The sequence below is a fragment of the Sorex fumeus genome, unplaced genomic scaffold (assembly GCF_029834395.1).
Source record: "Sorex fumeus unplaced genomic scaffold, SorFum_2.1 ptg000061l, whole genome shotgun sequence".
In the NCBI taxonomy this organism is placed as follows: domain Eukaryota; kingdom Metazoa; phylum Chordata; class Mammalia; order Eulipotyphla; family Soricidae; genus Sorex; species Sorex fumeus.
The window spans coordinates 55,874,473-55,888,296 of record NW_026606118.1 but is presented as its reverse complement, the minus strand read 5'-3'; the positions used below and the strand labels follow the sequence as shown (position 1 = coordinate 55,888,296).

Sequence of the window (13,824 nt, the reverse complement as noted above, 5' to 3'; positions counted from 1 at the left end):
GGACATTACCAAAGTATTAAGTAGGGAAAGAAGGTTTACCAACATACTTATTGCTAGAATAAGTGCTCTAGAGCAAGAGAGGTACAGACAGCTCATATTGTCAGTCTTTTCACGGTCACGGTCCTCCCATTGTTCTTCGATTTGTTCGAGCGGGCCCAGAAACGTCTCCATCGTGAGACTTGTTGTTACTGTGTTTGGCATATCGAATACATCACGGGCATCTTGCCAGGCTCTGCCGTGTGGGTGAGATACTCTCGGTAGCTTGCCGGGCTCTCCAAGAGGGGCGGAGGAATCGAACTCGGGTCGGCCATATTGGCTGCGTGCAAGGCAAACGCCCTACCGTTGTGTCAGTCTTTTAAGTAGAACTATTGGCAAGGCATCGGGAATACAGAAAAACATAGAAAACTGGAGGAAAGGCTTACCATACCATGGGATACAGTACGACTCACTGGAGATGAAGTGCTTGTGTTGAAAGCTAAAACAAGCCTCAAAGGTTATAAAAAATATTAATTTGTGTTACTCATAAAAAATATGATGCTCAATATCCTGGGGAAAAAAATTAAGAATCATGTGCTTGGTCTTTGGGATTACGCAAATACTAGCTTATATTTATTACAATTGCACCAAGAGATTCTTGATATATCAAAAAATGAGGAGGGCATAATGACTGATTTTTTGCAAGCTTTTTAAAAGTTATAAATTTAAAATGTATACTTATTGATAGGATTGGGCAATGTTGTGATTATTTTCTTGCATTTTGTTTATTGTTATACTTTGTTTAAAAGATGTCATTTTTAATGTTCAAAGATTATGGTTTCACATATATGCGCTGCAGCTTAGGACTGGACAGCACATCCAGCTTTGAGAAAGGAAAGGGGGAGAATTTGGGGATGGGCCTAGACACTCCCTGCCACTGTCCCTGTAAACAGGGACTGGGTGTGGAGAAACTTGGCGAGCCATGTCCTGACAGCTGACCTTAACAGGTGGCTAAAGGGCCACCATGCTCTGGCAGCCAGCCTAGAAAGGAGGTCGAAGGGCCACCATGCTCTGGTGACTGGACTTGAGAGAAGGCTGAAGGGAAGGCTGGCTCGTATCCGCCTTGGGCCTGATTCCTTGTTTCTCAAGATGTGAGATAAGGAACCGAAAAACAAGTAATGTTGGCAAAAATAAAGTTGCTTGAACAGCCTAATTAATGTTGTTTACATAGCTTTTTAAACCTGATGATCGTTGCTAAGACTACATAAACCAGCTTGGGTTATAATAAACTTGCTGTATGTTTCATACAGTCCCGCCTACCCCATCTTTCAGCTCTCATTCCCTCTCTCCGGCTGATGTTCAACTAGCTGCACTGAATGAGGCAAGATTTCTAAAGGAACTCTGGTCAGGACACCGATCTGAATTATAGTGCTGTCCTTTCTGATGGTATGACCTTGGCAAGATCAACCTCAAGGTGACCTAGAGATCATGCCCCCTTGACCTTGGTCAAGGTCACACTGCAAAGATCACTTGAAACCATACCCCTATTGGGTGGGTGGGGCACTTGATCTTGACTAAGGTCATGGTGTGACCTTGGTCCAGGTAAGTATGTAACAATACCTCAAGGTGATTCACTAATAAAAAAAAATCCCCTCTCTTACCTTCGTTGAAGACTAAACAGGAAGTACCTGGGTGTTTTATCAGTCAATTCAGAAGTCTGGGGACGTCTCTGGATTCAGTCCACGCTCTGGAGCAGATCCAGATGGGTCTCTGAGAGGTCCGTCGGGCTGAAAGCAGCACTCAATGACTGACAATCCTGTTTAAATATCTGAGTGCCAGCACCACCCCTGATTGATTCAGCCAATCAGAAATGGGCCCTGCCCACAATTTCCACATCATTTTGACGGTGTGACCTTGGTCCAGGTCAAGAGCCCCTCCCAAAATGGACATGGTTTCCGGTCACCTTGGGGGTTGATCTTGGCCAAAGTCATGCGGTAAGAAAGGACGGTCCCGTAAACGAGAACGGACCGTCCCGGACAACGGTGCCGTTCTTTTTAACGGCATGACCCTGGCCAAGGTCAAAGGGCCCCGGCCATGGGGGAGCGATTTCCGGTTACCTTGAGCTTTGACCTTGGCCAGGTCACACCGTCAAAAAGAACGGCACCGTTGTCCAGGACGGTCCATCCTGGGTTACGGAGCCGTCCTTTTTGACGGTAAGGCCTTGGCCAAGGGCAAAGCTCAAGGTGGCCGGAAATCGCTCCCCTATGGCCAGGGCCCTTTGACCTTGGCCAGGTTCATGCCGTTAAAAAGAACGGCACCGTTGTCCGGGACGGTCCGTTCTCGTTTACGGGACCGTCCTTTCTTACCGCATGACTTTGGCCAAGATCAACCCCCAAGGTGACCGGAAACCATGTCCATTTTGGGAGGGGCTCTTGACCTGGACCAAGGTCACACCGTCAAAATGATGTGGAAATTGTGGGCAGGGCCCATTTCTTATTGGCTGAATCAATCAGGGGTGGTCCTGGCACTCAGATATATAAACAGGATTGTCAGTCATTGAGTGCTGCTTTCAGCCCAAAGGACGTCTCGGAGACCCATCTGCATCTGCTTCAGAGTGTGGACTGAGTCCAGAGACACCCCCAGACTTCTGAATTGACTGATAGAATACCCATGTGTTCATGGACGTACTTCCTGTTTGGTCTTCAACAAAGGTAAGAGGGGAATTTTTTTTTTATTAGTGAATCACCATGAGGTACTGTTACATACTTACAAACTTTCATGTTTGCATTTCAGTCATATAATGATTGGGTACCCATCCCTCCACTAGTGCCCATTCTTGACCACCAATGATCCCAGTATCTCTCCCACCCACACCCACCCTATTCCCTTCCACACCTGCCTCTGTGGCAGGGCATTCCCTTTTTTTTCTCGCTCTCCTTTTGGGTGTTGTGGTTTGCAACAGAGGTATTGAGTGACTGGCCATTGTGTTCGGTCTATAGTCTATTTTCGGCAGCCCCCAACCAGACCGGTCCTCCCAGGACCCTTTACTTGGTGTTCCCTTCTCTATTTGAGGTGCCTTTCCCCCTAGCATGTGAGGCCAGCTTCCAAGCCGTAGGGCAAACCTCCTGGTCCTTATCTCTACTACTCTTGGGTGTTAGTCTCCTATTCTGTTACTATATATTCTACAGATAAGTGCAATCTTTCTATGTCTGTTCAAGAGAGGGAAAATTTGAAGTAAACTGAAGGTATGCTGTGGGCACCTGTTTCTCTGTGAGTGTGTGTTCACATGCGCCAATTGATGCGCTGGTTTACACATGCCACCCGCCAGGCCTGGTGGGAGGTGAGACAGATCAAGTACTATCACTGTCACCTGACTGCAAGATGACCGACTGTCAGCTAGTCCGCCTCAAGTGACTCCTAGTCCAACAGCTCAACTGCGACTGAGTCCCCCGCCCATGCCCAGCTTCCAGATGGAGCTGCCCTCGCCACTTCTGCTTCTTCTCTCTTCTCCACAGACTCCCATGTCCCTGCAGGCCCGTGCACCGTGTGAGGAGGAGTGCTGTGAAGTCTGTCTCCTCGTACCCATCAAAAGGCCACGGCTTGCCTCAGACGAGGAGGACTCGGACCATTCCAGCACCGAGGGGAGACACGGCCAGGACAAAGGCAAGGGCAAGCATGCCCACCTCACGCCCCCAGCCACCTACCCTGAGGCTGCCCCGGAGTGCCACCTGGACACGTCGCCCGACTCTAGCGGCTCCGAGGACAACAAGGATGACGAGGCACACCCTGGCAGCTCCAAGCACCTGCCCTCCTCACTGCTGGATGGGCAATCGACCTTGAGCCGCCCTGTGCACAAGTCCCAGCACATCAAGCCGCTGCCGCTGCCCTTCAAGTCCTCCCTGTCTTCTCCTCGGCAGGAGGGCAAACACGCCGGCACCACCAAGAAAGTCTTTGATCCCTTCTTTGGGAAGGTCAAGAGGAAACGCCCCAGAAACCCTAGCCACTTGTACAACCCCCAAGGGCGCCCCCTGGAGTACAAGAATCTCCCCTTCAAGATCCCTCACCCTCACAAAGTCCTGTCCCAGGTGACCGCCTATTGCGACGCTGGCGAAGTCACCAAAGTCTTTCTGTTGCTGCACTTCACCCGGGGACACGATGTCCAGGAACGGATGGATGCCTTTCTGCACAAACTCGCCACCTTTCCCAACGTGTCCTTCTCGACCGTGTTCAATTTGCATCACACACCGCCCAGAGACCACAATCGGGCCACGGTGAAGGAGATGACCAGCAATGCCCTCCGTTCGCTGCGTGACACCTGGATGCTGCCTCAGAGACCGTTGGCGGAGCCCGTCACCGGCTTGGGCCGCACCTCTGACTTCAGGACGCTGCTCATCCAGTGTGCCACCCCCTATGAGCTGTTCCACATCACCAAGGAAGCCCTCAAAGTCTGTTTGGCCATGCCCAAGAAAGTCTGCGTCCGCACCTGTAAGTGTGACCAAGGGTCCATGTTGCTGAGTCTCTATGATGACACTGTTGCAGCCTACATGCGCTATCTATATGAGGACTCAGAGAGCAGCTCTGACGAGGACTGAGTAAGTAAGGAAAAAGTAAGAACAGAAATCCCACATGACCCAGCAATTCCACTTCATGGCATTTACCCACTAAACACACAAACATTAATTCAACAAGATAAATGCACATCTCTTTTTTATTTTTTTTCACTGCAGCACTTAGTCTAATAGTCAGGAGGTGTCTGAGGACAGAGGAATAAAGAAGTTGTAATTTGTAAGAAAAGATGAAACAATGCTGAAATGCAGACGTAAGTGCAGGGTATTCTGCTAAATGAACTAAGCCAGAAGGAGCACAAATACTTGATAATCGCCTTCATCTGTGTAATATAAAGAGACAAAAGAAGGGAACTGATAGTGCTGAACAATGAAAAAACCTTTGGCCCTGGATTATGAAACTGATTACCAAGCAGTGGGGGGTCAAGGTGGCGCAGGAGGATGATGAAGATCACATAAAAGATGATACAGGCACTATGGTGGAGGTTCTTGGGCACTTTGGTGGTCGTAGAAACTATACACATCAGTAACATAAGCTTTAACACTATTCTAACCAATGTTCCCCAAAATATAATAAAAGCTAAAATAAAATAAAAATCTTGAAACACTTTTATTTCCCCGTTGTCCAGTGTTCTCCTTTGAAGTAATTTTAAAAATGATGCTTTCAAGAACTAGCATATAAATAAATAGCTTCCAAGGCAAGTGGTCCTTTTCTCAAACACAAACACAAACACTGTCCTCCCATTGTTCATCGATTTGCTCGAGCGGGCCCAGTAATGTCTCCATTGTGAGACTTCTTGTTACTGTGTTTGGCATATTGAAAACTCTCGGTAGCTTGCCAGGCTGAGAGGGGTGGAGGAATCGAACCTGGCTCTGCCAGGCTGGCTGTGCACAGGACAGAAGCCCTAACGCTGTGCCATGGTTAACTAATGGAATTTCATCAGAATAGTGCAACTAAGTATTTCATTGTATGAAATTTTACCCTAAAATATGAGCTTTACCTAATATACATGCGTAAGTACTGACGCCTGCAACTTAATTTGACAGGCATAAAGAAAAGACAGCTGACAGATGAATAGAGCCGATATGTTTGGAAATAGACAAGTAAAGCAAAACAGTAACTGTGGAGTTAGGTACTGCGTATATAGATGTTAATTTAAACTACTTTTCTTTTTTTGAGGCTTCACTGGAGTTCTCAGGGCTAACTCCTAGCTCTGTGTTGAGGGATGACTCTTGGTGTGGCTTGAGGACCAAATGAAGTGTCAAGAATTGAACCTGGACACGAGCAAGGCAAAGAGCCTTATCTAGCATAGTATCATTCCTGATCTCTCGTTACAAACTTCCATCCACTTTTCTGTAGGTCTATGTATTTTACGGTACATAATTTTCATTAGAAAATACCGGGAGAAAATTTCATTCATATGCCACTCTCATTTTTTTGTTTCTTGTATATCTTTGTTACGGCATATTTATTTCTGTGACTGGTTTCGGAAGTTTATGAAATGTTAACCTTTTCCTCAGACTCAAAAAATGACTAGTGAATACAAACTACGTGGAATCAAGAGAGGATGTTGAGTACAATACATCTAGCAGGAGAACTGCTGATAGATCACGCCTCCCATCTGCCCTTCTCCCTCACTGAATTCACATGTTGAAGACCCAACTTCTAATCTTGACTGCCCTTGAAGATAGAGCTTGTAGTATAAGGTCACAAAGGTTAAATGAGATCATAGGGTGAGGTCATGATATAGGGTTTAGTGACTTTATAGATGAAGATGAAGAAGACCTCTTGCATGCGCTCCATGCTTTACATATGGAAGAAACATCACTTGAGGAGCGCACAAGAAAAGAGCCATTTGCAATCTAGGGAGAGAGCTTTCACTAAAACTCCAACCAGCTAGTGCCTTGATCTTTATTTTTATTTCCCAGCCTCGAGAACTATGAGAAAATAAGTACCTGCAGTTTAGGTTACCAAATCTATGGTATTTTTATTAGTGGCAGCCAGAGATGACTAATATGAAGTCTAGAAGCTAAACACTTGTGGATATTTAGGTAATGCGTAGGCAAATAAAACAGGGAAAAGAAGAGTTGATGATGATGAATCAGTACATTCAGGATTAGAATGACGGAATTTTATAACTCTAAGAAGCTTTAACAACCATGTTGTCAAAATGTCATCAAAACTCTCATTTTATGGATGAGGAAACAGAAGCTCACAGAGGTCAAGAGATTTGTCTGTGGCTCTTCAGAGAGATTAGTGGCAGTCAAGGATGTTTTTAAACCCAAGTCTCTTGGCTTGTGTTCCTTCGACCACATCATGCAAGTTTCACTACACCAATCCCTTTACGTATTAGCATTCTAAAACCTAATTTCTTTCCTTCTGTTCAAGTCCTTTTTTCAGGGATTCCACTCCAGTTTTCTGACTCTTCTTTTCCTTTCCACACTTAATTTTTATCACCAAATAATTTTCCAATACAGAATAAAACTTAAAGAGAAGTCTTCTAATCAAACGCAAAATATATGTGAGTAAACAAAAAGCAAAGTACAAACACACATAAAACCCAACACTTAAATTTAGACAAATATTAACTTAATCATGCGTCTATAAAGGAGGATTGTGTACTTAAAGATAACATACATCCACACAAAGCATGTTACTTCTGAAAAGTTACCCACGATGACACAGAAAGATGGCCTAGAAAAATAGCTAAACTACTTTCCAAGTCAATCATTTGTGAGCTAATTTAGCATAGCACTACATCCTTTTAACACTCAAAATATCCATTTTGACAAAATATTCTCATAAACACGCTAAGAACACCAGGTTAGCAAGTTTTGGAATTTTATAAAGCAGTAAAATAATATTTTGTAACATTTAAAAAGCATATAAAATGTAAAAACTGAAAAATAACTGAACATTTGTTTGTTTAAAATGCTAACAGAACCCTTTAATTTCATTTTCCACTAGGTAAACTCAGAATGTCAGAAGATAAACTGACTCTTAGTGATGTTGATAGAATGAAAATGTGCCAATAATACCTAGAAATTGTAATAATTTATTATTACAAATTGGTATTTACTGTTTTAATATTTTTTAAATTTTCTACATCCATTTAGCTTATTATACATAGCTCCTTAAGGAAGCCACAAATAGTTAATTCCATAACTTAATATTTATGTCAGTAGTTTTAATTTACAATTATATAGTATGGAGATCAGACGAGATCGGGCGCGTTCAGGGTGGTATGGCCGTGAGCTGGAGCAATAGCACAGCAGGTAGGGCGCTTGCCTTGCAAGCAGCCAACATGGCCGACCCAAGTTCGATTCCTCTGCCCCTCTCAGAGAGCCCGGCAAGCTACCGAGAGTATCTCGCCCGCACGGCAGAGCCTGGCAAGCTACCCGTGACGTATTCGATATGCCAGTCACAGTAACAACAAAGTCTCATGATAGAGACGTTACTGGGCCAGCTCGATAAAATTGATGAACAACAGGAGGACAGTGACAGTATAGTATGGAAATACAGTAATGTGATTTATTTATTTGTTATCACAAAGTCCACAAAGAAAGTGCTGCAAGTTATGGAGATAATTTCTAGAGAGTAATTTCAAAAATATTTTGAGAAAAGACAGAACTGTTTAGAACTGTAGACATATTCAAGGGCATTTTATTTTGAAAGACTCAACATCTGATAAATAATGCTCAGGTTATATTTGAAAACAAAATAAGATAAAACAATAAAAACAGTCTATTTTCTGGTTACACTTGTGACATGACCAAATCAATATTTGCATTATTGGAAGCTATGGTTCAGTCTGAAGCACTGAGGATACTGCAGACACAAAAACTGTACTTTTTGTCTTCACCAAAAGCAGCAACAAAATTAGAGGAAACAATCTACTTCAAACCATTATTTATGGCTTTAATGGTGTAAAATGATCACATTTTCTATATCCAAATAAGTGAGAAAAGTGAACAGAAATGTGAAATGACTGACTTATTTCCTTTAGGGAATTATCAGTAGAACACACAGCCATAATGGGACCTTCAAAAGTTAAGCAGAATTCTATCTGACCAATCTTCCTAAGGCTAATGTTTTGGTGGAGCTTCTTAGTTTTAAAGGAGGCATCAACTCCTTCCATTGGACATTCAGAACACTAAGGGCAAATAACACCTTTTGTCTTCTTGTTCTTTCCATTTTTCCGGTAAATTCACCTGAGTGGAATGTGATTTGGGGTCCACCTGTTGAAATGCTGTAGTAGTCAATGATATGTTTCAAAATTAACAAGGCTAGAAATATGTAGTATAAAATGGTTTGATGGAGGAAGACTCAAGCTCAAGACCCAGTTCTACTTCTAGAACCTCCAAAAGATAATTAACTTCAATGAAACATTGATTTCTCATCTGCAAAATCATCTTTGTTATCACCAACTCTGGGTTGCTTACTTATTTCAACTCATTTTACACTGAATAACCAAGAAGGCACCGTTGTTAAGTCACATTTTTGACTCACAAAGAAAACTGAGTGACCAAGAGGGTAACTGACCCAAAGATAACACTCATTTCAATGAGTTGTAATATCAAACACAAAGATGATTAGTAATGGGAGACTGGAGAAATAGTTCCATGGGATGGGCATTTGCCTTGCATGCGGCTGACTGGGTTTGATCCCGACTATTCCATATGGTCTCCTTAGCTCCTCCAGAAGAAATACCTGAGTACAGAGCCAGGAGTAAGCCCTGAACACTGCTGGGTGTGGCAAACACACATACACATGTGCACGTGCACCCCCCTCTCCCCCCCAACACACACAACATGATGATTTGTAATGAAAGGGATCTCTGAGATCATTTAGTTCTAAATTTTACCTATAAGGTTCATGAAATAGTCGATGCAGTGAAGGTACTGAGTCTCTTGTTTCTTATTCTGACAACCCTTTAAGATCAACTCTTTCTGCTTCGGTTCTTGTGAAGCAATTTTTATGTTATTTCAATTCTCTGAGTAAAGTTCCTCATGGATAGACATGTGGAAAACAGTCTAACACACATCTTAAAAATTAGGTTGGAAAACAGAGAATACCACCAAGTCAGGATATAGTATGGCTAGGAAGTTCAAGGACAACTGCTTAACAATGACTATGATGATACAATAATGGATGGCGATTGTACCATCTTATTCATCTCATTCTGATTCTCTTCAGAGCACTGTGCCAAAGCATCCTATGCACATTATCTTGTTTAAAGCTACATTTACCTTAAGGTGTGTGCTTTAAAATGATACTCCATTTTAAAATCACAGAATCACTGACCATGAGATTTATACAATGCAGTCTTTTGGGGAGTCAAGATTCTAAGTCTAAGTTCTGCTGACCAAGTCGAAGGTCCTACTAAAAAGGATAAAATGAAGGCCAGTCAGATTAGTTAATGTGGGTTTAGGATTAGACATGCAGAATGCAAGCATTCTCTCTTCCAAGTGGCCTTTCACTACTTTTTGAAAGAAGATTAACCTCAACTCTTTCAGCAGAATCTCAAGTTTATTTGACAAAATGGATCTTAAAAGACAATAGCTGAATTACCCTGTAGTCCATTAGTTACTCTACAGAAATCTAACATTAGAAAAAGGTTCACTTAAGATTTAGTGGGAGAAAAATGAACTAAGTTTAGCAGCTCTTGGCTGAGGTCCTTTATTCAATAAAAATTTCCTACTCAAAATCACCAGTCACTGGATTAATATAGCTTAATTTGTGTTTTATAGAGAAGAGAAGAGGCTCCTAACTTGGAACCACACTTTAAAAAAAATTTATTTTCAAGTCAAGTCCCAAGTGTTCTTTTCCAAAAGACTATCTCCAGCTTGAGCTGCAGTGGTGAACTGCTTCTAAAATGGTGCCTGATTCACATCCAAAAGAACAAAAGCAACCAGTGTGGTGTGGATGTGGGAAGAAAGGGACTCTTCTTCACTGTTGGTGGGAATGCTGACTGGTCCAGCCTTTTTGGAAAACAATATGGACATTTCTCAAAAACTAGAAATTATGCTCCCATTTGACCCAGCAATACCACTCATGAGAATATAACCTGGGGACCCAAAACCACAGAGCAGAAACACCATCTGCACTCCTTTGTTCACTGCAACACTATTCACCATAGCCAGATTCTGGAAACAACCTGAGTGCCCAGGAACAGACAAATGGATAAAGAAACTATGGCACATCTACACAATAGAATACTCTGCAGCTGTCAGGAAAAAATGAAGTCATGAAATTTGCTTATGAATGGATGGACATGGAGAGTATCATGCTGAGTGAAATGAATCATAAGGAAAGGAACAGATATAGGATGAAGAGATACAGGATAAACAGATATAGGATAACAGATATAGTCATCCTACATATGAAGAATAATATCCATGGTCAGGAAAAATAGGGGTTAGGATGACTGATCAATGGTTGGAACTAACCAAAAGTGTGTGTGTGTTTGTGTTTATGTGTGTGTAAGGGCAGGTAAGATAGAGAAGAGACCAGTATGACAATAATAGCTGGGAATGATCACGCTGGACAAGATCTGAGGGTTAAATGTAGGTAAGAGATATTCTTGGTAACCTTTCAGTATCAATACTGCAAACCACAATGGCCAAAAGGGGGGAGGGGGAGGAAGGGGAGGGAAAGTGCCTGCCATAAATGCAGGCATCTGGTTGTGGTTGATGGAAGGGAACCTGGAGACAATGGTGCTGGGAAATGTACACTGGTGGAGGGATGATTGTTGGAATACTGTATGACTGAAATCCAATCACGAATAGCTTTGTAATGGTCTATCTCACAGTGATTCAAAAAGAAATTTAAAAAATAAATAAATTGGTACCTGATGAATTCTTGCTTTCTGGTACTCATATTCTTGTTCTCTGCCATGGTGAATCAGAGTGGGTCAAATTAACCTTTGAGGACAGGTCACAGACAACACAAAAGTTGCCCTCTTTATCTCTTGGATTGCCTGCTTTAGAATATGCCAGCTACATGCAATGAGAACATCTGAGCAATAATAGGGAGAACAGAGGTGCTACTGTGGAGAATAGTCAACAGCCAGCCATTGTTAGCCACTGCATACATCTGACTGCAAGCTCATGAGAAACCACAAGCCAGAGCTGTCCAGCCAAAACTGATGCAAAATTCTTAGCTTACAGACATCATCAGATAATAAACGATCACTGTTTTAAGATCTACATCCGTAGTTACAGGTATAACAGAGACAACAGATAAAATTAAGATAATACTGTTGCCAACTTTTGAGATCATAAAACAGCTTACTGTAATTTTCTTATAATTCATAAACCACCATCATTCCACCAGTTATTACAGACTATAATATTATGAATGATCACAGCTGCTCAAGAGGCCAGCAGTTAAGTCATACCATTCTGATTTCTATTTAGTTTTAAGTGTTACTGTAATGTTTGTTACAATCTTGTATTGGAAATGGATATTTTTCGAGGTGATCTTATATATACAGTACGGCTATCTCCATTCAGAGAGATGCTGACTATGTAAGCTTGCAGAATCCCAGATTTAATAAAATTAGTACTAATAAATGTTTATCTGTATTTTCCCAGAGAGAGAGAGAGAGAAAGAGAGAGAGAGAGAGACAGACAGACAGACAGAGACAGACAGACAGACAGACAAAGACAGACAGACAGTCTGCTGTTACGGTTCTGATTCTGAAACAGTGAAGAAACATTAGATCACCAAAAACAAGGAGAACGTGAAAAAGCAGCAAGAAACAAGCCTTTCTGCTGACAACAAACCACTGTATTACATTTTCAGAGGAAGAAATTTTAACAACACTTCATGAGTCCAGAGGGTGCGATGATGTCACAAGATTTTCAGATAATATCTTAAAAGCTAGGCATTAGGCATTGGACCTCAAACTTAAACAGAGAAGAAATGCTGCACATGAATTCATGGAACTTGCCTGGCTGCCAAAAGTCTGATATTTCACACTGGATCTATGGGGAAGTATTTAAGAGAACTGCCAACTACGCAATTCCATTTACTAAATTAGAACTCATTCCATTGCAAGGTACTTTCATACTCCAGAAAATCTTACTACAAGCCAACTTTATGCCACAGACAATGAAGAGAATTGCAGAAAAGTACGCTTATATACCTCCTTATAGTTTAAATATACAAAAAATTTTAAATCAGTATACAAACATCCTGATTTAAAAAATTTAAAGATCATAAAGTTATCTGGCCTATGGAACATCCTGCTGATTCTGCCTTAACTATCTGATTCAAAGTATTTTAAAAATAAGTAATTCATAAAACTGGGTAAAGAAATCAAAAGTAGGTGAAGGGTATTTTAAATAAGTAATAAGCTATTCTCTCACTCCTGAACTCATCTGAATGACAACTGTTTTTACAAGTTTCACCTGTCCTTCCAGAAAGTTCTTTGCATATTAACATATAGATACAAGTAGACATGTATAGATACACAGATATTCTCCTTGAATCTTCTTCCATATATAATAACAATATATTATGATACTTCATATCTGAGTTTCATTGTTTCGGGTACCAATATATTTTGGAAATCATCTTAAAAATATTTTATCATATGTTGACTATATCAACCATATTCAAGAATATTTCTGGTCTTTGTAGTCTATTTATCCTATTATTTATTTTATAGGCACAGCGGGTAGGGCGTTCGCCTTACAAGCGGCCAACATGGCCAACCAGAGTTCGATTCCTCCGCCCCTCTCGGAGAGCCCGGCAAGCTACCGAGAGTATTCGATATGCCAAACACAGTAACAACAAAGTCTCCAATGGAGACGTTACTGGGCCCGCTCGAGCAAATCGACGATCAACGGGAGGGCCTTTACCTTTACCTTACCTTACCAACATCAAGCTTTGAATTATTGATTTGCAATATGTTTTAATATCTAGATGCTCCAGGATGCTTTCTGGACACTCAGGCTGAGACTTACACACAAGTGAAGCCCCACAGAACCAGGGAAGCGGAATTCTGTGACCTTGGACTCCAGGCTCAACGGACCTGGGGGCAGAGATCCTCTGCCTGTTCTCAGAAGCCCGGCAGACCTCCATTACCTCCACTACCTCCACTGCCCCTCCACCACCATGCTCCAGGACGCTTTCCAGACTGCACGGCCACAAAGTGGCTGTGCGACACATCATAAAACATTTAATATAAGATTAACACACCATATTTGATGGGGTTCAAATATGATTTGAACCATGGAACACCTGTAAGGGTGATTTGAGGCTTCCCTAAAAGCC

General features: G+C 42.0%; 2 protein-coding genes across 4 annotated transcripts in view; one reads left to right on the top strand and one right to left on the bottom strand.

The window, feature by feature from the left end:
• The window catches only part of SUPT3H (SPT3 homolog, SAGA and STAGA complex component), a 468,323-nt gene that overhangs the window by 69,644 nt on the left and 384,855 nt on the right, over nucleotides 1-13,824 (bottom strand). The gene's annotated exons all lie outside the window — the stretch shown is intronic.
• On the top strand, nucleotides 2,561-5,141 carry LOC130034428 (uncharacterized). The gene is made up of 2 exons (XM_056125946.1): nucleotides 2,561-2,687; nucleotides 3,492-5,141. Exons 1-2 carry the CDS (start codon nucleotides 2,655-2,657, stop codon nucleotides 4,566-4,568), a joined length of 1,110 nt encoding a protein of 369 aa, XP_055981921.1. The 5' UTR covers nucleotides 2,561-2,654; the 3' UTR covers nucleotides 4,569-5,141.